This window comes from Carlito syrichta, unplaced genomic scaffold (genome assembly GCF_000164805.1).
Source record: "Carlito syrichta isolate Samal-C Ts95f unplaced genomic scaffold, Tarsius_syrichta-2.0.1 Scaffold305756, whole genome shotgun sequence".
Classification (NCBI taxonomy): domain Eukaryota; kingdom Metazoa; phylum Chordata; class Mammalia; order Primates; family Tarsiidae; genus Carlito; species Carlito syrichta.
In genome coordinates, this window is record NW_007249852.1 from 850091 (window position 1) to 876135 (window position 26045).

The window sequence follows — 26045 nt, forward strand, 5'->3', positions numbered from 1 at the left end:
AAAAAAAAAAAAACAAAAAAAAAAAACAAACAAAAAATATTTGTGTTAAACATTCTAGATACAACCTATCTACAAACATTTACATGTTATTTAGAAGAGTATACACACTGAACTATATACACTGAAATACAAGATAGCTAAAAACTCAAGGAAAGACTTTAGGTACTTGTTAAATAATTTACTGAATGAATATACTAGCTAGATTAGCTAAAACAAAATAATCTTTGGATAAAATGTAACCAACTGTCCCACTTCATAGTATCATCCTGATCCAAACTGTGAAATTCCTGATGTCATATAATCAAAAGTATGACTAAGTTTGGTTTTAAGATCAATACATTATGATTAAAAATTAGGATACCATTGAAATTTAAACCACATGGATTAATATGACTGATCATAGAGATATGCAATTCACATCTTGAAATCTTAGAATTTTAGGTTCTAGCCTGGTTCAGTCTCTTCAGCTCCCAAATACAACTCATTTTAGACAGCAGACCAAGATAAAAAATTGAGATTTCAAAATATGTAGCAATACGATATCCATATTAAAAGGACCCAGATGCTACTAATACTCTTACTTATGCTTTGACATATGTTCAACAAACAATATCTAACCTGAATGTCATTTTTCCAAGTTTTACTTCTTTCTCATAAAACCTATCCTAAATCATTTATGCAAGAAAAAGATGAACAGATTTTTACATTATCCTATAATTAATCATTTTCCACTGACAGATTTCCTCATAATTGGAATTCTCCAAATACCTCTCATAAGTCCATTAATATCCTATAGGTGAAACATGAAAAAAATCTCCATTATGCCATTCATTTTATAATTCATTCCTTCAACATATAATTACTGAGTTCATGTTGTACCATTTACAGAAGCAGAGATTAAGGATTCTCTAGATGCAATACAGTAAAAGGTGAAAATGTATCAATATTTCTACCTTCATTCAAGAAATATTCATTTAGCACCTATATATGCCTAGGTGGGTATTATCATTCTGATTCATGTCTTTACTAGCATAAGATTTATGTTTAAAATACTAATAACTTTGGCTGGGCTCAGTGGCTCAGCCCGTAATCCCAGCACTTTAGGGGGCCAAGGTCAATGGATTGCCTGAGCCTGCGGGTTTGAGACCAGCCTGGGCAACTTGGCGAGATCTCACCACTACAATAAATTAAAAATTAGCCAGGCATGGTAGCACGAACCTGTAGTTCCAGCTACTTGGAAGGCTGAGGTGGAAGGATCACCGCAGCCCAGCAGGTCAATGCTGGGGTGGCTGTGAGTGAGCCACTGTACTCCAGCCTGGGCGACAGAGTGAGACTCCAACTCAAAACCAAAAAAAAAAGAACAATTTTACATTTAAAACTCTAATGTAAGAGGTCCAGTGTGTCATGTAACTAATCACTCATTACTGATGTGATTTGGGCTGGAGGTGGGGAATCAGCAAAATCAGTTCCTATTTTATATTAAATAGCCGATGGAATGCAAGACATTCTAAAGCTAACAGCTCTTATCTGCATAAAGTACTGCAAAGAGTCTTCAGAGTCATTCATGGACAATTTTAGTGTTCTTATATTCTAAGCACAGTGTGGCATATAAGTAAACCATAAGTTCACTGTCGACCACAAAACATATACCAATTCTTCTATTCATGTCAGAAGAATTTATTAAAATTTAGAAATCACCCCTTTTCTCTTTTTTTTTTTTTTTTTTTGATTATTTGAGTTGGAGTCTCATTCTGTTGCCCAGGCTGAGTGCAGTGGCACACTCACAGCCACCCCAGCATTGACCTTCTGGGCTCAGGCATTCTTCCACCTTAGCCTCCCAAGTAGTACTACAGGAGTGCGCTACCATGCCCAGCTAATTTTTTGATTTAGTGTAGGGGCGAGGTCTCGCCAAGTTGCCCAGGCTGGTCTCGAATCCACGGGCTCAATTAATCCTCTCGTCTTGGCCTCCCAAAGCTGGGATTATAGGCTTGAGCTACCACGCCTGGCCTCTTTTTTTTTTTTATTTTTTAGGAAAACAGGAGTATATCACACACCAACTAAAACAGCATGCACCAACTCAAATCTATTACTTAAAATAATAACAGTGACATAATAATAACAGGTATTTCCTTAGTATCTATTATACTGTGCATATACAGTAGTAATATACTAATTAGTATATTAAAATATGGCTATATTATACACAAAATAATGGCAAGTCAGCCGGGCTCAGTGGCTCAGCCTGTAATCCCACACCTATGGGAGGCTGAGGTGAGGGGATTGCCTGAGCCCGAGGGTTCAAGACCCGCCTGGGAAACTTGGGGAGACCTCATCTCTACAATAAATCAAAAATTAGCCAGGCATGGTAGCACACGCCTGTAGTTCCAGCTACTTGGAAGGCTGAGGTGGAAGGATCGCCAGAGCCCAGCAAGTCGAGGTTGCAGTGGCCGGGAGTGGCCACTGCACTCCAGTCTTGGCGACAGAGTGAGACTCCAATTCAAAAAAATAATAATAATAATGGCAAGTCATGTGTTATATAACAATACGGAATGCTCATTCCTTCTGACTTTACAATCCTAGCAATGTAAATATATATTATTATTTTCACTGTATAGACAAGAAAGCTAAAGCTATAAAAGGTTAAATGACTTGCCCATGGCCACACAACTGGCAAATGCCAAGGTGAGGGTTGAACCAGAGTTCAACTGGCAAAATCTACTATACGATGTTGTTTTCCATGCTACTAGAATATTACACTGTCATATGTAATGGACAGCACTAAATTTTCACTTGCTCTGAAAATTCAGAAGAACGGAGCATGTCTTTTGTAAAGTCTCCCAGCATAAATATGAATATTAGAAAATTCACATTAATTAGAATGCTATTAAAAATGTTATCCCTGCTGGGCTCGGTGGCTCAGCCTGTAATCCCGTGCTTTTGGGAGGCTGAGGGGAATGGATTGCCTGAGCCCGCGGGTTTGAGACCCGCCTGGGCAGGCGAGACCTCATCTCTACAATAAAATCAAAAAATTAGCCGGGCATGGTAGCATGTGCCTGTAATTCCAGCTACTCAGAAGGCTGAGGCGGAAGGATCGCCGGAGCCCAGCACGTCGAGGCTGCGGTGGCCAGGAGCGGCCACTGCACTCCAGTCTGGGCGACAGAGTGAGTCTCCCACTCAGAAAAAAAAATAAAAAATAATAATAATAACAATGTTATCCCTTTAGTAGCCAATAATACTAACATTCCTTAATAGTTTGAGATCAATTTAAAGAATTTTATCTGTTAGGGACAAATTAACAAATCAACTGATATTCTGATAATTTACAAAGCACAAGCATTACTTTGAGGTTTAGCTATGTTTCCTTTCAGAAAAGTTATTGAGGTGATAGCTCTATCTGTTATTATTTTAAGCTCTATCTACCTACCTTCCCATTCTCTGTTTGGACTCTTGGATGTGCCACATGGACTTGTCGAACTTCTACATTCCAAGTCTATATGTTCTTGCCTCTGCCGCTGCTCCTCCAGGAGTGCTGATTCATGCATTGCTTTAATGTGTCGCTGGTAGAGTGCATAGCCGCTTACTGGGGTTCCAATGGGTATATTACATGGGGTGCAAGAAACCTATGGGAAAAAGAAAATCTAAATACGACAAGGATCAATGTAATAATAATTACTGGCCCAGCCTGGTGGCTCAAGTCTGTAATCCCAGCACTTTGGGAGGCTGAGGCAAGAGGACTACCTGAGCCCAGGGGTTTGAGACCAGCCTGGGTAACCTGGTGAGACTGTGTCTCTACAATAAATCACAAAAATTAGCTGGGTGTGGGAGCACACGCCTGCAGTTCCAGCTAATTGCAAGGCTGAGATGGAAGGATCTCCTGAGCCCAGTAGGCTGCGGTGGCCATGAGCGTGCCACTGCACTCCAGCCTGGGCAACAGAATGAGATAAGACTCCAACTCAAATAATAATAATAATTATTATTACTACCTGTTAAAGGTAACGCTTATTTCTGTCAAGCTGATTTTACCATTTTCTAATCAAAATAATTGTCAAGAATAACGCATAAAATTCTAGATACAGTAGTTTCTTTCAGAATTGAACACAATATAAATCACAAAAGCTGTGATAAAAGAAATCAAAATCAGAGATTAAAACACATGTGTCTTATGTTCAATATCAGGTTAAAAAAAAAAACAAACACATCTGTATGATTCTAACTTATGACGGCCAAGTCCCTTTTGACTTGACCCTGGGTCATACCCCTCATCTCTGTGTCCCTCACCAGACACCACATTCATTTCTGTTGATGTAAATGTCATCCATATGCTAATGACTAAATATATTTTCTATTTCTAAGACAATTTTTCCAAGTTCCACACTCAAATTGTGTAAACCAAAAATAAAATTCCAAGCTCTCCTACTAAATGAACGAACACCTCTCTTGACCAAGGGAAACCTAAAAAACTAAATTCCAGACCATGACAGGAAAGGAGGACCAACAAGCCTCCTTATTCTCCTTCCCTTTTGAAGTTTTAGGCACAACTGACTAACATCAACATTAAAATAGAGATCATAAGATTGATAAAACACTGTACAAATAAGATACCAAATCCCAACCTGCCTCTGGTATAGCATCACAAGACAGACAGCATGCCCTAAAGGAAATAAATATATTTTACTACAAAACATATTTACTTAACATATTTTGGAATGGCCCTGAAAGTCACCTCTTTAGCAAATTTGCATATGTAGAGAATCTCCTTCCCCTAGGTCTTCCCAGACCTAGGAGGAGAGATTTAACACCCTTTTAAGGTCCTAGAAGAGATGTTTCCACCTCTTTGAAGCTTGCTACTTACAGGCTTCCTCTACATATCAAGAACTTGGCTTCCACAACCCTACTTATCTTTTTTTGTTTTTCTGAGCTGGAGTCTCACTCTGTCGCCCAGATTGGAGTGCAGTGGCCGCTCCCGGCCACCGCAGACTTGACCTGCTGGACTCCGGCGATCCTTCCGCCTCAGCCTTCCAAGTAGCTGGAACTACAGGCACGCGCTACCACGCCCAGCTCATTTTTTGATTTATTGTAGAGATGAGGTCTCGTCAAGTTTCCCGGGCAGGTCTCGAACCCGCGGGCTCAGGCAATCCACTCACCTCAGCCTCCCAAAGTGTGGGATTACAGACTGAGCCACCGAGCCCAACTAACCCTACTTATCTTAACTCAAGCACTTCTTTCTACTGACTTCAAAATTCTTTAGACAAAGCTTAACCTCTTCAACCAATTGCCAATCAAAAAATCCTTGAATCCACCTAAGACCTATAAGCCCCCCCCACTTCGAGATGTCCTGCCTTTCTGGGCTGAATCAATGTATATTTTACACGTATTGATTTATGCCTTTGCCCATAACTTCTGTTTCCCTAAAAATGTATAAAACAAAGTTGTAAACCAACCACACTGGGCAAATGTTCTCAGGACCCCTTAAGACTGTACCCTGGGCCAAGGTCACTCATATTCAGCTCAGAATAAACCTCCTTAAATATTTTACATAGTATGGCTTTTTTGTCAACAACTGCCTACCTAACAACTTCACTTGGTTATAGCAAAACAGTTTAGAACTTATACTTAATTTTCTAAACTTGATGCTTCTCCTTCAGTACTCTCCATCTTAGAAATGAAACATCAGCCACTTCAGCCAGAAACTTGGCAACCATCCTTGCCTCATCAATCTCCTCCCCTCCCACAACCAATTCATTAACATAGCAATTCTCTTTGGGACAGAAATGAATTGTTCCTCCTTCAAGCATGCCCACCCCCTAAACATCCAATAAAACAAGGTGACTCCCTCCCTATTTCCCCTCTTGTAGCCTATTCATTTATTTAATAGTACACAACACTTGCCATAATTTGCTCTTATGTCTGTTGACTTGTTTACTTCTTTTTCTGTCTCTCTCACCTCATGAAAGAAACAATCCAAGCTATTTTGTTCAATACTAAATAAATGACCCCACAGTTATTTACTTCAGTCCATGGTTAAATACATGAATAACCAGCAGTCCTAGAAAGCCCTAGAGATCTGACATTTTTCTAGAATCTGTTATCTAAGGACTTGCTTAGGCTGGGCATGGTGACTTGAACCTGGAATTTCAGCACTTTGGGAGGCTGAGGCAGGATAACTTGAGCCCAGGAATTCAAGACCAGCCTAGGCAACATAGTGATCTCATATCTACAAAAATAAAAAATAAAAAAATTAGCTGGGTGTGGTAATATATATCTGTAGTCTAAGCTACTAAGGAGGCTGAGGAGGGAAGATTGCCTGAGCCCAGGAGTCAAGGCTGTAGCAAGCTGGGATTGTGCCACTGCACTTCACTCTGGGTGACAGAGTGAGATCCTGACAGGAAAAAGAAGAAGAAGAAAAGAAGAAAGAGACAGACTTGCATAGTTTTCCTCCCACCACAGGTAGGATTTTTCACTGATCCCAAAACATACACATAACTTTCTTGCCTTTGTGCTTTGCCTTACATGTAAACATAGCGTTTTCCTAATTTGCTAGAAAGACAAATGAACTGTTTTGGTCCAACCAAAATATTATTTCCTATGTGGAATCTTTAAGTTTCTAATGAAGAAGCAGCTCCCTCTCCTCTGAAACACTCTCAGCATTTTTTTTTAAACCTAATAGAACATCTCATTTTAACTCAATAAAAATTTTATTATTTTTTTTTTCTATATCTTTTACTGCTTTTTTTTGTAGAGATGGAGTCTTGTTATGTTACCAAGGCTGGTCTTGAATTCCTAGCCTCAAATGATCCTCCCACCTCAGCCTCCCAAAGCAGTGGAATTACAGGCATGAACCCCACCATACCCAGGCAGGCTCTATGCCTTATTATCCAGATTAGTCTCTAAGTTTTTTGAAGTCAGAGAAAATAATATATAATTATTCCCTACAGTATTAAGAGTGCTATCTTAGCTGGGCTCGGTGGCTCAGCCTGTAATCCCAGTGCTTTGGGAGGCCAAGGTGAGTGGATTACCTGAGCCTGCGAGTCTGAGACCTACCTAGGCAACTTAGTGAGACTTCATCTCTACAATAAATCAAAAAATTAGCCGGGTGTGGTATTGCACGCCTGTAGTTCCAGCTACTTGGAAGGCTGAGGCAGAAGGATCGCCGGAGCCCAGTAGGTCGAGGCTGCAGTGGCCAGGAGCAGTTGAGGCTGCAGTGGCCAGGAGTGACCACTGCACTCCAGTCTGGGTGACAGAGTGAGACTCCAACTCCAAATCCAAAAAACAAAAAAAAAAGAGTTCTATCTTAAACTATTCATTCAGTAAGCACCCATTTGAATGACTCAATTAATTAATATGTTTAGCCAGGCTCGGTGGCTCAGCCTATAATCCCGTGCCCTTAACTATCATTTGCGATAGGAAACAATTTTTTTTAGATTGGAAAATATAGTTTATTTAGACAGTAGATGAAAGAGAGAGAGAGAGAGAGAGAAAAACAAACAAAATTTTAAATAAAGAGTTTTAAATGAATGAATGAATAAATAAATATTCAAAATAAACCCAAGAGCTAGAATATAAGAAAAGTTCAGCCAGGTGCAGTGATCCCAGCACTTCTGGAGGCAGAGGTGGAAGAATTGCTAGAGCCCAGGAGTTAGAGACTAGTCAAAGCAATACAGCAAGATCTCGTCTCTACAAAAAAAATTTTTTAACTAGCTGGGTGTGGTGGTACACACCTGTAGTCCCAGCTATTTGGAAGGCTGATGCAGGAGGCTCACGCCCAGGAATTGGAAGATACAGTGAGCCCTGATTATGCCACTGTACTCCAGCCTGGGCAACAGAGTGAGACCAAGACACATAAAAACAAAAAACCGCCCCGCTTGGTGGCTCAGCCTGTAATCCCAGCGCTTTGGGAAGCTGAGGTGAGTGGATTGCCTGAGCCCGTGGGTTCGAGACCCACTCAGGCAACTTGGCGAGACCTCATCTCTACAATAAATCAAAACCTAGCCGGGCGTGGTAGCGCATGCCTGTAGTTCCGGCTACCTGGAAGGCTGAGGTGGAAGGATTGCTGGAGCCCAGCAGGTCGAGGCTGCGGTGGCCGGGAGCAGCCACTGCACTCTAGTCTGGGCGACGGAGTGAGACTCCAACTCAAAAAAACAAAAACCAAAAAACGACAAAGAAAAGTTTGAACAATACCCAAGATTGAAATTCAGTATCAAAAGGCAGTCAGATTTGTAGAGATTACTGAGGTAAAATATAAACAAACTAGACAATTATATACTGAAACTAGTCATAATCTCTGTAATTCTTTCAAAATAATCAAAACCTAGCTACATATTTATTTACTACCGATTTAGAGCTCCTTATTGCTATAGTTACAAATGAACCAAGACTTACTAATATTTAGGGGTGAAACATATTTCTTTTTTTGTTTCTTAATTGGAAATAACCATTTTAATCAATCATCACAAGAAATTCATTTGAAAAAGCAAAGCACTAAGGATATAAACTTTGGTTACATGAAAGAGTTTTTCCACAAAATCAGATTCAGCTACTTCTTACCTGTCTCTTACATATGCTATAGTACTGCCTAACCCAAGTCCAACACAGGAAGATATGAGAGAAAAAACAAGGTACTAAAATCAAGTACTAATCATAGCAGTACTATTCAAAATAGCCAAGAGGTAGAAGCAACCCATTTGACCATCAATGTGTGAAAGGATAAATAAAATGTGATATGGACATACAGTGGAATATTAGTCAGTCTTAAAAAAGAAATTCTGATATATGCTACAACATGGATAAAACTTGAGGTTATTATGTTGAATTAAATATATCAGTCACAAAAAGACAAATACTATATGATTTCATCTATATGAGGTAGTGTGGTATAATAAACATTAAATATTTGGTCTTTATCCTAATGACTTTGTGCCAAATCCTTGGAATTTCCAGAGCCATAAAAGTATCTATTGTGTCGTAATGAGATGACTGGTGGTTGGGGGCCTCTAGATTGCCACAGGCTGGCCGCCCAAAAGACAACAAGGCATGATTAGGGGGCTGGAACTTTCATTTCCACTCAGCCCAGCCTACGCCCCCTTCCGCACACTCTTACCTCCAAGGAGGTAAGAGGGACTAGAGGTTCACATACGTATCACCAATAGCCAAATATTTAATCAATCACGCCTACTTAATGAAGCTTTATGATCATAATTACCCCTAAATAACAGAGTTCAGACAGTTTCCACATTGGTGAAACACATGGAGGTACTGGGAGGATGGCAGGCTGAGAGAGAATGGAATCTTCGTTTCCTCTCCTCATACCTTGCCCTATGCATCTCCTCCATTTGGGAATTTGAGTTGTATCCTTTATAGTAAAACCAGTAATAGTAAGTAAAGCACTTTCCTGAGCTCTGTGAGCCATTCTAGCAAATCATGGAGCATGATGGAGAGCGCTGAGGGAAACTTCATTTTTATTTGTAGAAGTTGGATAGTAATGGGGACCCAATAACTTGCACAACTGGCATCTGAAGTGGCAATCTTGTGGGACTGAGCCCTTGAATCTGTAGGATCTGATGATAACTCAGGGTAGTATCAGAAATGAAGTGAACTGAATTGTAAGACACTCAGTTGGTAATTAACGGTGCTAATTTATCCAGAGAATTGGAGAACTGGTTGGTATGAGGAAAAAACTCATACATTTGGTATCAGAAGTGTTGTGGTAAAAATAGTTCACAAGTATCCAAAGTAGTGAAATTTATAGAAACATAAAGTAGAATAGCGGTTAATAATGGCCAGAGGGAGGGGAAAAGGGGAGCTGTTTTTTGTTTTTGTTTTTGAGTTGGAGTCTCACTCTGTCACCCAGACTGGACTGCAGTGGCCGCTCCCGGCCACCACAGCCTCGACCTGCTGAGCTCCGGCGATCCTTCCGCCTCAGCCTTCTGAGTAGCCAGAATTACAGGCATGAGCTACCATGCGCGGCTGATTTTTTTTTTGGATTTATTGTAGAGATGAGGTCTCGCTGCTCAGGCGGGTCTCGAACCCGCGGGCTCAAGCAATTCTCTCACCTCAGCCTCCCAAAGGCGCGGGATTACAGGCTGAGCCACCAAGCCCGGCTGGGAATTGTTGTTAAATGGTATAGTGTTTCAGATTTGAAAGATAAAAAAAATTCTGGGAATCTGTTTCCCAACATTGTAAATATACTTAACACTACTGACTTAAAATTGATTAAGATGATTCATTTCAGGTTATGTGTTTTTTTACCATGTCTTTTAAAATCAAGAAACAAAGACTAGAAGACACACATCTAAAAAGTTCTTTTCCAACTTTTCTTACATTGAAAGCTTACCATTGGTGGAATAACAGCAGCTCGATGCTGAAGCTGTGGCAGGTCCAGTGGATTTGGTTTTATCGGGGAAGAGACTAGTATAGATCCAGTGGGGTTTAATAGTGAAGGCTTTGAGTCCATAGGAAATATTCTGCAATTGGCAATTTTAAAAAAGATAAACACATTTTTATTTAAGACTTCAAACATACAATCACCATAATTTCTTTTAAGTTGATATGTTTTACATCCAAATGCACACATGGACACACATATATATAACATTAACCCTTATACTTGACAAGCAAGGAAAAAGGAACTTAACAGTGCTAATTTTCCAAATAAAGAAACCTGATATTGACTTACAGGTTGAACTGAATTTAATATCTACATATAACCAACAAAACAGTCTGAACAAACATCACTAAGAAATGTTCAAAAGAAAAAGAAAAAGAAAAAAGAACAGAAATATTCAGCCCCCCAGCCTAGGCAACAAAAAACATCCAAAAACTGGTCAGGCGTGGTAATATATGCCTGTGGTACCAGCTACTCATATATATATGAGTAATATATATATATATTTTTTTTTTTTTTTTTTTTTTTTGAGTTGGAGTTTCACTCCGTCGCCCAGACTGGAGTGCAGTGGCTGCTCCTGGCCACTGCAGCCTCTACCCACTGGGCTCCGGCGATCCTTCCGCCTCAGCCTTCCGAGTAGTTGGAATTACAGGCACGTGCTACCACGCCCGGCTCATTTTTGATTTATTGTAGAGATGAGGTCTCGCCAAGTTGCCCAGGCGGGTCTTGAACCCGCAGGTTCAGACAATCCACTCACCTCAGCCTCCCTAACATACTAATGTAGGTTAAAAAGTACACCTGTTGGATGTTTTGCTGGGATCACAGAGTATTTTTTTAAACATCTGAATAAGCCACCATGATTTTACAACTTAGAATTTCATCCAAAATTCCAGACTTCTGTTTTCTCACAAAAAATGGAAAGAATCGACAATACAAAAACTATCAGCAACTTGCTACATGTGTAGCAGCCATCCTTTGTTCACACAGGCACATGTCCCATGTCTCTGCTATCTTATTTCACTCACTTCCAATATCTACCCTTCAATTTAAAAAACACAATATATGATCTTGGGGAAATTACATACTAGTGTCATGTCTTAAGGGATTGACCTTATTTCCCAAAGTTGACACAGTTGCTGGGGAAAGTAAACATGTTTAAATATATAAGTTGGTAAGAAAATCGGAATATATTAAACAATTTACATATGACCTAAATAACAAAGGATGATACTGAAGAGGTAAACAGAAAGTGTTATTTCAATAGTTTGAAGGAATGTAGACTTTAGGGTGTCATTCAGAAACTCCCATATTTGTACAAGAAATGTCTGAATTTCAAGACTACTCTCAAATTCATCTCTTAGAATGGTTATCCTTTAAAAGTACTGTCATCCTCAGTCACAACAGTCATCTGTAGTTTATTTATAATTCTGTTAGCTGAAATTCCCTTTTTTGCTATCATATAGAATACTTATAACAAAATTATATAATTGATATCATTAAAATAAAACAATCACACAATCATTGTTTGGTATTTAAATTGATAAACAGCATCTAGCCTGATATTAAAATCATACAGATGACCTGTAACTTGCCACTATTTATATATGTGTCATCTCTGCAGTCGGCACCATCCTCTGATTCAGTGAGTCACCAGCAGAGTAAGTACAGGGTAGTACTTAAGGATCGAGCCTCACCTCTGCCTCTCTGGCTCTCCATCCACATCTTCATCTGCACTGCATGTGGCACTGGAATCATTGTCTGACTGGGGCTCAGGCCTTTGGGTACTTATTTGCTGAGCCACCACTAAATCTTCATCTCTAGGCTCTGTCTTCTCGCTGGCTCGCTCCAAGTCTCTTTCTTTGGTATCGCTTTCAACTTTAGATGCATTATTTTCTGGCACCCTCATTTCAACATCCACAGAGTCTACTTTGGTAGTGGTTGAGGGATCAAGAACAGAACCAGCTTCAGCACCGCGCTCCTGGTGATCTACGTCCATCTGCTGTGCTGTCTCAACACTGATGCTGTCATTTACCTGGGTATCCACACTTTCATTTTCAGCTGGTTTTGTACTTGGAACTGCTGAGGAGGGAGATGTACCAGATGTAGTTTCAGTGGTAGACTCAAGCTCAGCCACCGCTTCACTGTTTCCTTGAGAAGTAGCATTTTCAGGGCTGTCCTCGCTGGGCTTGACAGCTTCAACTGGTGAAGGAGAAGGAGCACTTTCTGTATCAGAACTATTTTCAGCACCTTAAAGATAATGATACAGCATAAAAATCTGATAATGAACATGTTTCAGGTCGTGACAGAAACCATGCTTGCAAGTGGTTGTTTAGGACGAATTATTCTCCTTTGATGACTTCATAAAGTTATTTACAGCCACTGGGAAAATTTAAGCTTTCTATAGAGTATGAATGTGAAAGATCAAATTGTCTTTACCTGTCGAAACTGAATGTATAAAAGCTTTTAATGCTAAAAATGATTTACATGAAATTTGAAAAGAGACAGAACAACAAAATTAAACAAAAGATTCCCAAAAATGATGACATTCTGGCATATTTCTAAAAGCCTCTTTCTGTGAATTTCTTTTCACTCAGTTGAGCTGACAGTCTAGAACAGTACTGTCCAATAGGCATAAAATGTAAATCATATCAGTAATTTTAGTCTTTCTGGAGGCCACATTAAAAAAGAGAAGGGTAAAATTAATTTAAGCTATTTTATTAACCAAATACTTTTAAAATATTATCATTTCAACATGTAACTAACAAAAATTAATAAGATAATTTTACCTTTTTTGGTAATAAGTCTTCAAAATCTGATGTATATTTCACATTTTCAGCATATCTCAATTTGGACTAACCAATTTCAAGTGCTATTTCAAGTGCTCAATAGCCACTTGTGTCAAGTAGTTACCACATTGGACAGCAAAGCTCTAGAATAATATTTCATAGACTTTTAAATTTAATGTTGTAACACAGGTCTTTCCCTCGCATTGTATCATTTTATAAATATAATTTTAATGGTTTTAACATCTTTATCTAGATATATCACAGGAATCACGAATTCAATATTTCCTGCACCAGTTGTAATCAAGAGTCCTGAAACAGATTATTGTCTAGTGTTGATTATCCAGTTAAGCAAACCAGAGACCTACGAGTCATCTTTTAAACATTTCTCTCATTTACCCTCCATATCCTACCTAGAAAAGGCTCATTTTCTCTCTAAACATTTTTCTTAAATCTGTTCAAATTCACAGCTGCTACTCTAGTCCAAAACCAATTATTCTCAGTTTCCACCTCAGACCATTCTCTACAAAAAAGTAAGAGAGAGCTTATTAAATGTAAAATTTGGCCAGGCACAGTGGCTCACAACTGTAATACCAGCACTTTGGAGGGCTGAGGCGAAAGGACTGCTTGAGGCCTAGAGTTTGAGACCAGCCTAGGCCATATAGCGAGACCTAGTCTCTACAAAAAAAACATTTAAAAATTAGCCAGGCATGGTGACATATGCCTGTAGTCCCAGCTACTCATGTGCCACTATACTTCAGTCTAGGCAACAGAGACCAGACTCAAAAAAAAAAAAGTAAAATTGTATGATAACTGACTCTATCCCTCTCTGTATTATCTCTTATAACTTTTCAGTGGAATCCAATTACTCTTAGAATAAAGTTCTAAAATTGTCCGCATGGCCTGCAAGGCCCTGTTTGGTGGGCCTTTGGCAGCCTCTTCAGCTTAATCTTGCACCCAGCTCTCTGTATTCAAGTCTCACCAGCCTTCTTTTAGTTTTCTGAATGCCTCATACACTTTCTACCACAGAGATGTATGTGGTACATGCCATTAACCCTTCCTGAAAGGCTCCTTCACCTACTTTTCTTTTGGATATCAGCTCAAACATCACATGCTTTAAAAGTCTTCTACGTGTAGTCATACTGTCTGTAGTTAAAAAAAAAAAGGTTTCTATGGCATCCTTAACAAAGTTCTATTTTGCAAGTACAGTTCTTATAACACATGTACTGGTTACATTTACAATTTTATATTTATTCATAATTATTCGATTCCTAGCTGCTATTTCTACTAGGCTATAATCTCCACAAGGACAGAGATAATATATTTTGATTACCATTTAAATACTTGTGATAAACACTGTGCCAAGCACATAGTAGACTCAAATATTGGCTGAATTATAAAGTTTAATGAGTGACTGGGAAAAGGCATTACATTTATTTAACATGTCCTCTACCATTGGATTGTTGGGCTACATCCAATTTGCCGCTATTATAAACAGTATACAGTGATGTTCATCGTAGCATTAGCTTTTTAGATTATTTTCTTAAAATAGACAAAATAAAAATTTAAATCTCCCCTAAAATTAACATATATAATTAATACACTTCCAATGAGAACCCAAATGGTTCAGAAGAAAAATTTCTTAAACTAGATAAACAGAGTTTATATAAAATAATAAGTCCTTGAGAAGAATCCAAGAAAGTTACAAAAAGTATTAAGAGTGAGAGAAGACTTGCCTCTCCAGATATTCAAACTGACTATAAAGCCCATGTATTAAAACATATTTAGAATTGCCACAGTGATGGACAAAATAGATCAGTGGTACAAAAGACAATGTGCAGGAATATATCCTAACATATATGGGAAATTAAGATATATTAAAGGTGGTATTTTAAATCATTTGGTAAAAGATGATTTATTTAGTACAACAGTTCTGCCAGACCTGACTTTGTCTGGAAGAAAAGCATGGGCCCTATCTTATGCTATACAGAAAAAGAATGCCACATGAAATAAAAATTGAAGATAATTGTTAGGATGATATCCCAGCGGGGGCCTCCAAAATGTTAAATTATAATCCTAGTAGGGCCTCCAAAATGTTAGGTCAGGCCTGATGGGGGCTGTGTCTGGTCTGCGATCCAGTACTACGTGAAAGATGCAAAGAATTACACAGAAGTTATATTGAAAAATATAGTTTATTTAGAAAGTAAATTAGAGAGAGAGAAGAGACTCACTTCCCCCAAGGTAGGGAAGGGTGCCAAAGCTAAAAAAAAAACATGGCAGTCACAGCTCAAGGAGCCATATGAACACACCAGAGTTTAACAAAGCAAAGGCGACTGATGTTTGAAGTTGAAAGCCTCCTTCCCTTTGATGGGGGCAGATCGTTAAGGTGATTGGGTGGTGGTCTGTTCCACATCCTCACAGAGGGCAAGCACAGGTACTGAAGTCAGGCGATGGATGGATGCCAGGCAGATGGGTGAGTCAGTCACATGACTGCTGCTATGTTGATGGGGTCTGTATCATGAAGGTCATGAGGGGCTGATTAGGTTACCTTGTTTAAAAACAAGCTGGGAGCAAGGTTATAAGGCAATTATCAATAGCTACCTCTGAGAAACTGTTTCTGTCCTTGGCTAGTGATCAGAGGGTAAATTAAAGTGAATTGCTAGAAAAACATGACAGAACAAGGCAGTGTTAAACTGGCTGTTCATTAGGTATACTGACTCCATCTTATATCCTTTCAATAATTTAGTACAAGATATATGCAACTTTAGGAAATATCTTAAGCAAAATAGTAAACTCTGAAGCTATAAAGTTACATATATATTGTTTGCATGGAAAAATAAAAACAAAAGTTCCCAGACTATCTGGGAAAAAAAATTTTGATACACAAAAGTTAAAAAAACAAACAAACAAAAAAAACCTCTACAAACTCATTCTTTCATTCAAATATGTACCAAGCATCTACTATGTATAAGGAACTGTTTGAGGTGAAAAAAAAAAAATTAAAGCAGATGTTCTTATGGAGTCTGAATTTTTGTATGAAATAGAAAATAAACAAAAAATATGTGCTTTATCAGGTGGTAATGAGTGCAGTGACTAAATAACAAAACTAGAAAAGCAGTATTATAGAGTAAGGTGATAACTGAACACAGGCTTCAAAAAAACGAGAGAATGAACATTGGGCACATCTTGGGGAAATGCTTTCCAAGTACAGGGATTAGGATTAAAAAGTGCAAAGGTCCCTGAAGTCTGGTTTGGTTGGCTCAGAAACAACTAAGAGGACAATGTGGTTGGAGCAGAGTGGGGCAAACAGAAAAGCAGCTGGCAAGAAGTTCACAGAGTTGTACAAAGGTTAGTTCACCAGAGCTTCCTGGCTCACAAGAACTTGGGCTTAAGGAGATGAGGAAGCATTACAATATTTGAAGTAGTCAAGAAACATGATCTGATTCATATTTTATAAGGATCATTCTGGCTGCTTGCTATGTGGAAGAAAAAATAGAATGGAACAAAAAGAAGCAAGAGACAAATAAAAAAACTACTGCAATGAAGAAGACGGTCACGTAGAACCAGGGTAGCAGTAATGAGCAATGGAGACAGGGATCCAATTCTGAAGACAGTAAAGAAAAGTTTTCAAGATTCACTGATGGACTGCACATGGGGGATGGAGAGGTTACCAAAGTAACATTTACTGACATAGCAAAAGACTAGAGGGAAAACAGCTTGTGGTGAAAAAGAAACAAATTTGCTTTGATATTAAGTTTGAAGTTGGTCTTAAGCATCTGAATGGAAGTGCTGAATGAGTGAGTTAGATATACAAGTCTGACAAAAGACAGACAAACAAAAACTCAGCAAAGTACCTCACATGTAGAAAGGTCTTAATATAGGACAGCAATTACAGTTAGTGAAAAATGTCACCCACACAGATGACAGGCTATAGGACAAAGTGAGGAGGCAGCTGGCCATCTGCAAGCCAGAAAAGAGCTCTCAACAGAAAGCAACTCTGCCAGAACCTTGATTTTAGACTTCTAGCCTCCAAGACTGAAAAAACAAAATTTCTATGGTTTACATCATCCAGTCTATAGTATTCTGCCAGGGCAGCCCAGGGAGTTAGATATAAGCTTCACTTACATTTATAACCCCAGGGAATACTAGCTACCAGACACATACTTATTAAAATGAATGAACTCTGATGACCTCTTTGAAGTACCATAAACACACCAAACAGTCTTCCATTGTTTGTAGCACCCCAAAGTCCGCTTGTTCCAATATTCTCTTTATTTTTGTAAAGATAATCTCATTTTTCACAAAAACCACACAGAAAAATTTGGGGTTAGGGATATTCAAAGCTAAAACACACTTCAAAACAAGTTTTATAATTGAAACACAACAACAATAATCTGTAGGAAAAAATACCAAAATCTAGTATTTCTAAACCTGGAGGGAGTAGAACTTCCTAAGCCTGTATAAAATATAAGATTCTGTGAAGGAAAAGACATACAGCTCTAATTACACAGAAAATTTAAAAATAGTAATTCAAAAATGAAACAAATAGTAAACAAGATGGAGAAAATATTTGCATATACCAAATACTACCGACCAGGTTTAACATATAAAGAACTATTCAAAGCATTATGAAAATCCTCACATCAGAAGTGATGATTTTACAAAAGAAATCCACAGAAACTATAATAGTAACACAAACTCAAATAGATTTTTTTTTTCTGTAGCAAAAACTCAAGAAAATATTTACTTTCCCAGGAGGGTGCCATTGATTTGTGACAAAAAGTTCTTTAATTCTTCTTCTTTTTTTTTTTAATAGAGCTGGAGTCTTACTCTGTCACCCAAGGTTGGACTGCAGTGGCACGCTCAAGGCCACAGCAGCCTCAACATGCCAAGCTCAGGCAATCCTTCTGCCTTAGCCTTCCAAGTAGCTCGAACTACAGGCACATGCCACCATGCCAGGATAATTTTTTGTTTTTAATTTATTGTAGACACGAGGTCTTACCAAGTTGCCCAGGCTGGTCTTGAACCCTGGGCTTAGGCAATCCTCTGACCTCTGCCTCCCAATGTGCTGGGATTACAGGCATGAGCCACCATTCCCAGCTATTTCTTTTCTTAAGTTTTCTTAAGTTTCTTGGGTTAATTTTTTTTTTCTACTGGTGCTTTTAGGCCATTACTTCTTTTTACATGAAAACATAAATTATATATGTGAATCTCTGTAAAAACAGGAAAATAAATCAAACTCAAGGCAATAAAATAGAGAAACATAAGTGATGATACTAATTGAGCAAATAAATGTCACAATGATACAGATGCACAGACAACTTATTGATGTTGGCACTTAGTGTCTGAAGCAGGTCTTCCATTTTAAAAATCTTCTGGCTGTAACACCTACACCATGTTAGGTGCTACATAAATAAATACTTGTTGATTAAATGAATAAATACATTATGTTCAAGTTTGAAGTCTCTAGTCATGAAAACAATGATGCACTATTTCCTTAGTAAAGCAATTTCTAGTTAAATGACTAAGCAAAAAAGTACATATTTGGGACAGCAGAAATCAGAACTGAATTTAAGATTCTGAGATACCTTCACTATCTTCTGGATTTTCTTCTTCATTGGAGGCTTCAATATCTTCATCCTCCTGAGCAGAAACAGTGGAAGCAACACTTTCACATTGAGATACATCTCGCTCTTCACGAGGTTTTCGTGAAGTCTTAAAGGAGTAAACAATATTAAATCAATTTATGATTTAAATCACTAAAAAGAAAAAAATCATTTCTGAACTAATGTAGAACACTCATTAGTTCTGGTTAAGGTGCAGATAAATATCTATGGATTACCACTACCAGGGATTTTGTGTAGATGGCTCACTTTCATCCAACTGATCAAAAGTTACATCAAACCCATTTTTGGAACTATTCATCACTAAACATGTACAAATAGCCAAAAATCATAAATCTCTATGCTCTTCTCCCACTCCAGATAATGTACCTTTTAAATAAAAATAACATATGCATTTATTTGGTAATTAAGGTGGTATATACATTGAAATGTGAAAGACATAAAGTCATATTATAAAAATAACTGCTCATAATTCCAACAGCTAGCAATTTTAAGTATACTGGTACACTTCCTTCCAATCTCTTAGATGCATATACATGTATATAAATCTTTATACATATAAGGAAACAACCAGGATAGTTGTATATAACCTATCTCATTGTATATACTATTTTTTAAAAAATTAATGTAGCTACAAACTGATCACTGCTATAAATTCTTCAAACTTTTTATTCATGATCCCTATATTGACATACAATTAAAATGTTCTTTTTTTTTTTTGAGTTGGAGTCTCACTCTGTCACCCAGACTGGAGTGCAGTGGTACGCTCCCGGCCACTGCAGCCTCGACCTGCTGGGCTCCTGCGATCCTTCCGCCTCAGCCTTCCAGGTAGCTGGAACTACAGGCGTGCGCTACCATGCCTGGCTAATTTTTGATTGATTGTAGAGATGAAGTCTCACCAAGTTGCCCAGACGGGTCTCGAACCCGTGGGCTCAGGCAATCCACTCACTTCATCCTCCTAAAGTACTGGGATTACAGGCTGAGCCACCGAGCCCGGCTAAAAATGTTCTTATGTTAAGGCAGGTAATTTTCAATTATTGGTACTCATAATGCTGCAATATACTTCCTTCTCTAGATTAAAAATTTTGCAGTTTTATAGGTAACAACTTATCACTAAAGTTACCACTGAATTTATTTGTACCACTGAGTTCTTTTATTCTTAATAAGAACTAGTTCTCTTAGGAAAAATAGCATTAGCTAGGCATAGAGGTTCACACTGGTAATCCCAGCACTTTAGAAGGCTGAGGTGGGAAGATCACTTAAGACCAGGAGTTTGAGACCAGCTTGGACAACATAACGAGACCCCAACTCTACAAAAAAAATTGTTTTAATGAGCCAGGCATGCTTTACATGCCTGTAGTCGCAGCTACTTAGAAGGCTGAGGCAGGAGGATTGTGTGAGTTTAGTTGGAGGTTATAGTGAGCTATGATCATGCAACTGCATTCTAGCCTGGGCAATACAGAGAGACTCTATCAAAAAACAACAACAAACTATATATTTATGCAAAATTGCCCGTTCTTCTCCTGGGGTTACATATCTGTAAGGTTTTATGTGTACGTATTTAAATGTAAGACATTAGCTACTTACATCATATTGATAACCTCCTGTTACTAAATAGAAGGCATAATGTCTCCTGTGTTTGCAGGCCCAGGGTTCTGGCAGTCCTACCCCCTAGTGGTTCTCTGTTCTGTGCCCCTTACAGAATCTATGTTTTTATCTCATTTCAGCTTTTAGCCTGTCCCAGCAAAACTCCTCATTGACAGAAAAATATATTATTGCTTCAATTGTTAAAAATTACCAGTATGACTAGTCATTATTTTTAGTTTATATGCATGGATGATATTTAGGATGGAACCTAAAACATTAATTAAATCAAGATAAACAATCATTTTCCAATATCAGAGTCACAGAACTAGGCTAAAAAATCCATGCCTATGTTCCTAGCAAGAATGCAAGGGAGAAATCCCAGCTAGACACAGGACACAACTTTCAGAAGATTCCATGAAAGCTATCACAATATTTTCAAGCATTAAATAATAGCTACTATACAGATTTTTCCAGTACCCAGCATATATTCTTCCCTTGTCAATATTAACCCATTCTGTTTGGTCCTTTCACTAGTAACTAAAGAAGAGAGAGAGCTTTGTATCACTACCGTACAACATCCTTACGTTTACATGCGATAATCTACTACACCTTCAAGCATTTTCTTCTCTATTTGATAGTATTTATTAATTTAATGTAATAATTCAAATATACAGAAATATATACAAAATATATATTTATACATACAAATATATGGAAATGTATACTTCTGAAATTTGACAAATATTACACATCTCGCCATGTTTTCTTGATTTTTTAAAAGATAAAAGATTCTAGATAAATAATTTAAACCTGCTGTCCTTATTATTTTACTTACAGTTAAAATTATTAGAAAAAAAAGTTTTACAAATGTTTGTGGCCAGGCGTGGTGGCTTATACCTATTATCCTAGCACTTTGGGAGGCATATGCAAAAGGATTGCCTGAGACCATAGATTCGAGACCAGCCTGGACAACTTGGCAAGATCTTGTCACTACAATTAAAAAAAAAAAAAAAAAAATTAGACTAGTGTGGTGGTGCATGCCTGTATTCCCAATTACTTAGAAAGCTGAGGTGGAGGCATAGTCTGAGCTCAGCAGGTCAAGGCTGTGGTAGCCATGAGTGTGCCAAAGCACTCCAGCCTGGGCAACAGAGTGAAATTCTGACTCAAAAAAAAAAAAAAGAAAAGAAAAAGTCTGTGATGGCTAATCTTATGTGTCAACTTGGCTGGGCCACAGTGCCCAGATATTTGGCCAAACATTATTCTTAACGTTTCTGTGCAAGTATAGTTTTGGATATTTGGATGAAATTAATATTTAAACCAGTATACTTTGAGAAAAGTAGAATATATACCAAAATGTGGATGGGCCTCACGCAATTAATTAAAGACTTTAATAGAATAAAAAGGCTGACGTCTCTAGAGTAAGAAGGAATTCTGCCAGGAAAACTGCCTATGGACTCCAACTGCAAATTTTCCCAGCATTTCCACCTGCCAGCCTACCCCATCAGACTCCAGACTCACCAAGTCTCTACAATCACATGAGTCAAACCCTTAAATAAATTCCTCTCTTCCTCTTAGAGTGTGTGTAGTATGTGCATCAGTCTGCGTGTATACACATATCTATTGATTCTGTTTCCCTGAGGAACCATGACTAATACAACATTTATATTTTTTGCTTCTGTTTGTTTTGAGTAGGAGTCTCACTGTTGCCCAGGCTGGAGTGCAGTGGCATGCTCATGGCCACCGCAGCCTCAACCTGCTGGGCTCAGGCGATCCTTCTGCCTCAGCCTTTCAAGTAGCTGAAACTACAGGCACATCCCACCATGCCCAGCTAATTTTTTGATTTATTGTAGAGATGAAGTCTCACCAAGTTGCCCAGGCTGCTCTTGAACCCGGCTCAGGAAATCCTCTCACTATGACCTCTTCCAAAGTGCTGGGATTATAGGCGTGAGTCACTGCGCCCAGTCTAACATTTATATTTTCAAAACATACCTGATTCATGTTTACTTGACTTTCTCCCAACATTTTGGATAGTATCTCATTAAGTTGTCTTTTACCTTGTCAGCAATTATTTTTAATGTTTTGGTTGCTAAAACATATTTGTAACTTTCACACTGTTATTATTAACTTGTATATTTTCTTTAAAATCAGTCAATGTTATACTTTGATTGCTCTTAATAAGTTCAAATCTTAGCTTAAATATCTGCTTTTTCATTATCCATTCTATCACTCTTTAATGATTCTCAAATTTCTTGGTCTAAGGATACCACACTCTTAAAAAGCATAAAAATCTCAAAGAGCTTTCCTTTATGAGGGATGTACAGACAGATAGAAAGATATTTACTATACTAGAAATTAAAATTGAAAGTGTTTTAAAATATTTAACTCATTAAAAATAACGATAATATTACAAGAAAGAGTACTGGAAAAATAATAAGCTCATTACATGTGAACATAAATAATATTTTTTTAATTTAAAAAATACTATTTTCCAAAACAAAAAATAACTTATTGTAAACAGGGCATTGTTTTACCTTTATGGAAATCTCATTGATACCTGGCTTAATAGAAAACAGCACAATTTCAAATGTGCTTCCACATGTAATCTAATCTGTAGACACAATGTCTTTTTGCTTGAAGTATATGAAAAAAACCTGCCTCACAAACATGTAGTTGGTAATGGAAATAATATTTTAACAGAGCTTTCAGATACTTGAGGATATTATTCTTTGAAACTGTACTAAAACTCAACAAGTATAACTTCTTAAAGGTTAGTTACAATGTGAAATCTAAAACCATATCAGGAAAATTTCATCCTCTATTGTTTTAAAATCTATATATCTATCTCATTCTTTGGTATTTTAAAAAATATTATAAATATTTTACCAATGCATGACATTCACTAGTAATATCATGAAGTGGTTATTTGGAAAATACTAAATTAAGTAGGTTTTCCAAAATTGGATGCATTTTATTATACAATAGCAAATATCACAGTTGCTATTAACACTCATCTCATCAGAAAAGTCTATAATGAAAAGGTGTTAAGCTCATGGGGAGAGATACACATTTACCAAAATTCTTGTTTCTTTTATTAAAAGCTCAAAATTTATGGGATAGCTCACACCTGTAATTCCAGCACTTTGGGAGGCTGAGGCAAGAGGATAACCTGAGCTAAGGGGTTTAAGATCAGCCTGAGTAACATGGCAAGATCTTGTCTCTACAATATATAAAAAAATTAGCTGGACGTAGTGGTGCATGCCTGTGGTTCCAGCTACTTGGATGGTTAAGGCAGAAGGATCACCTGAGGCTGGCAGGTCGAGGTTGCGGTGGTCGTAAACTTGCCACTGCCCTCCAAGCCTGGGTGACAGAGGGAGATGCTGACTCAAAAAAATAAAATAAAAAAAGCTCAAAATTTAAAAGTGGCAAACAAACACTATCAGTTGTTTTCTTTGAAAGACAGTCTCATTCATTTATTTCCAAGAAAATATCTTGCCACATATCCAAGTCTGGAAAACCACAGTTTGCCATTCTTTCAACTAAAAATGATGGTCCAAATTAAAAGGGAGTTTAGTTCAGCTTAGAACTCAAACAACTGCCAAAGTACTCTTCCACAAGAGAACCATAATATGAGGGGACCCTCTCAAAAAAAACATACTTTTTGGAGGGCAGGCCCCTTGTAGTACAGGCTTCCCCTGCTAGATAAGTGTTCTAGGAGCTCATCAGCATCGTGTACCAGCTAGCACTGCTGTGAGAGGCTGTATTCTGCTTCAGAGAACTTTTTTTTTGGAGAGTCTTTCAACACATTTGCCCACTTCATGATGGTTCATTTATGAGCACACCTGCCCACAACTCACTGAGTGTTCAATGGTTTTTTACCAAAAATGGCATGATCCCCGTGCCCTACCCCCTCTCTTCACTGATCTCACCCCAAACAACTTTTTTGTTTCCAGAGATGAAAAAAGTCCTCAAAGAGAAACATTTTGCCAATGTGGAAGAGATGAAACAAAAAAACAGCAGAAGCACTTAAGGCATCAAAATTGACGAGTTTAAAAACCATTTTGAGCAATGGAAAAAGCGTCTCAATTAGGCGTACTGCATCAAACCGAAAGTACTTTGAAGGTAACAAGTTTAAACATGTAAGAATACACACAATTTTTAAAAAATAAATGCCAGTTTTTGGGAGTCCCTTCTCATATTACAGTATAGGCCAGAAGGGCTTTATGCATACTTCCAATCTCATCACACACAGTATTAAAAAGACATGTACTCAAGCATTGTGGTTAAATTTTTACTGCTTCATCAAGGACAGTCTTAAATGAAACTGGCATTTTAAGAAAAAACTGTAAATGCTCAGAGAGGAAGAATACAGTGAGTACTAGCATAATTTGGTACTTTATCATGATGTCTACTAAGTCACCAGCTATTTTGCCCATCACTGCTTTGATATCATCAATGCAAATATCAACACAGTGAAAAAAAATAATATCTTAATGTTTTTATGAAACTAGTTTTGAAATCTCGGAACCTTCTAAAAGCTCTATGGACTTTGAGAACCACTACACTAAAACTTCCTTAATAAGAAATTTTCAATAATCTTACACTCTTTGGTTTTTAGTACTCATTCCATGAAATCTTGTCTCAGGAATAATATTTTTGTTTTTTGAGTGGGGTCTCCCTGTTGCCCAGGCTGGAGTATAATGGCATGATCATGGGTCATCACAGCCTCAACCTCCTGGGCTCAGGTGATCCTTCCACCTCAGCCTCCCAAGTAGCTGGGACTACAGGTGTGCACTATTACGCCCCACTAATTTTTTTGATTTTTTGTAGAGATAAGGTTTCACTATGTTGCGTAGGCTGATAGAAAAATGGTTTTGTTTACTTTTTGGTCAGAGTCTTACTCTGTCGCCCAGGCAGAAGTGCAGTGGCACTCTCACAGCCACCGCAGTCTCAACCTGCTGAGATCAGGTGAGCTTTCTACCTCAGCCTTCCAAGTAGCTGGAACTAAAGGCATGCGCCACCACGCCTGGCTAATTTTTAAATATATTTTAGAGATGATGTCTTGCCAAGTTGCCTAGATGGTCTAGAACCCACAGGCTCAGGCAATCTTCTCACCCTGGCCTCCCAAAGTGCTGGGATTATAGGCGTAAGCCACCACACCCAGCTGAAAAATGTTTGTTTAAGATGCCAAAACAATTCATTCAACATCATCAACAGAACTCCAACTATGTTTTCAATCAAAACTACAAAATGATTTTTTATTGTGTAAAACCAGTCTACAGTAATTCAAATGTACTGAATTCTCATTGGTACAAATAGAAACTACTCCTTGAGGAGTAAATACAGAAATAGCATAGCTTTTATAGGCAAATGTAATAAATACAAATATAAAATACAGAAGAGTTTCTGTTAAAATCAATTTCTGAAGTTCAAAAACAACAAATTCTATGTAAGAAACAGTAAGTACCACGCTTTGGGAGGCTAAGGTGAGTGGACTGCCCGAGCCCGAGGGTTCGAGACCCACCTGGGCAACTTGGCGAGACCTCATCTCTACAATAAATCAAAAAAAAAAATCAGCCGGGTGTGGCAGCGCATGCCTGTAATTCCGGCTACTTGAAAGGCTGAGGCGGAAGGATCGCCGGAGCCCAGCAAGTCGAGGCTGTGGTGGCCGGG

The 26045-nt window shown here is 38.1% G+C and overlaps 1 protein-coding gene across 8 annotated transcripts in view; it reads right to left on the reverse strand.

Annotated features, from left to right (window-relative positions):
• The window catches only part of NCOR1 (nuclear receptor corepressor 1), a 147778-nt gene that overhangs the window by 54624 nt on the left and 67109 nt on the right, over window positions 1-26045 (reverse strand). For all 8 annotated transcript variants that reach the window (XM_021714775.1, XM_021714774.1, XM_021714772.1 and 5 more), the window contains 4 exons: window positions 18753-18879; window positions 12076-12628; window positions 10331-10460; window positions 3425-3620 (listed from right to left, as the gene is read on the reverse strand). In XM_021714775.1, the coding sequence (XP_021570450.1) occupies window positions 3425-3620; window positions 10331-10460; window positions 12076-12628; window positions 18753-18879 (1006 nt within the window). The remainder of the gene's footprint in view (window positions 1-3424; window positions 3621-10330; window positions 10461-12075; window positions 12629-18752; window positions 18880-26045) is intronic.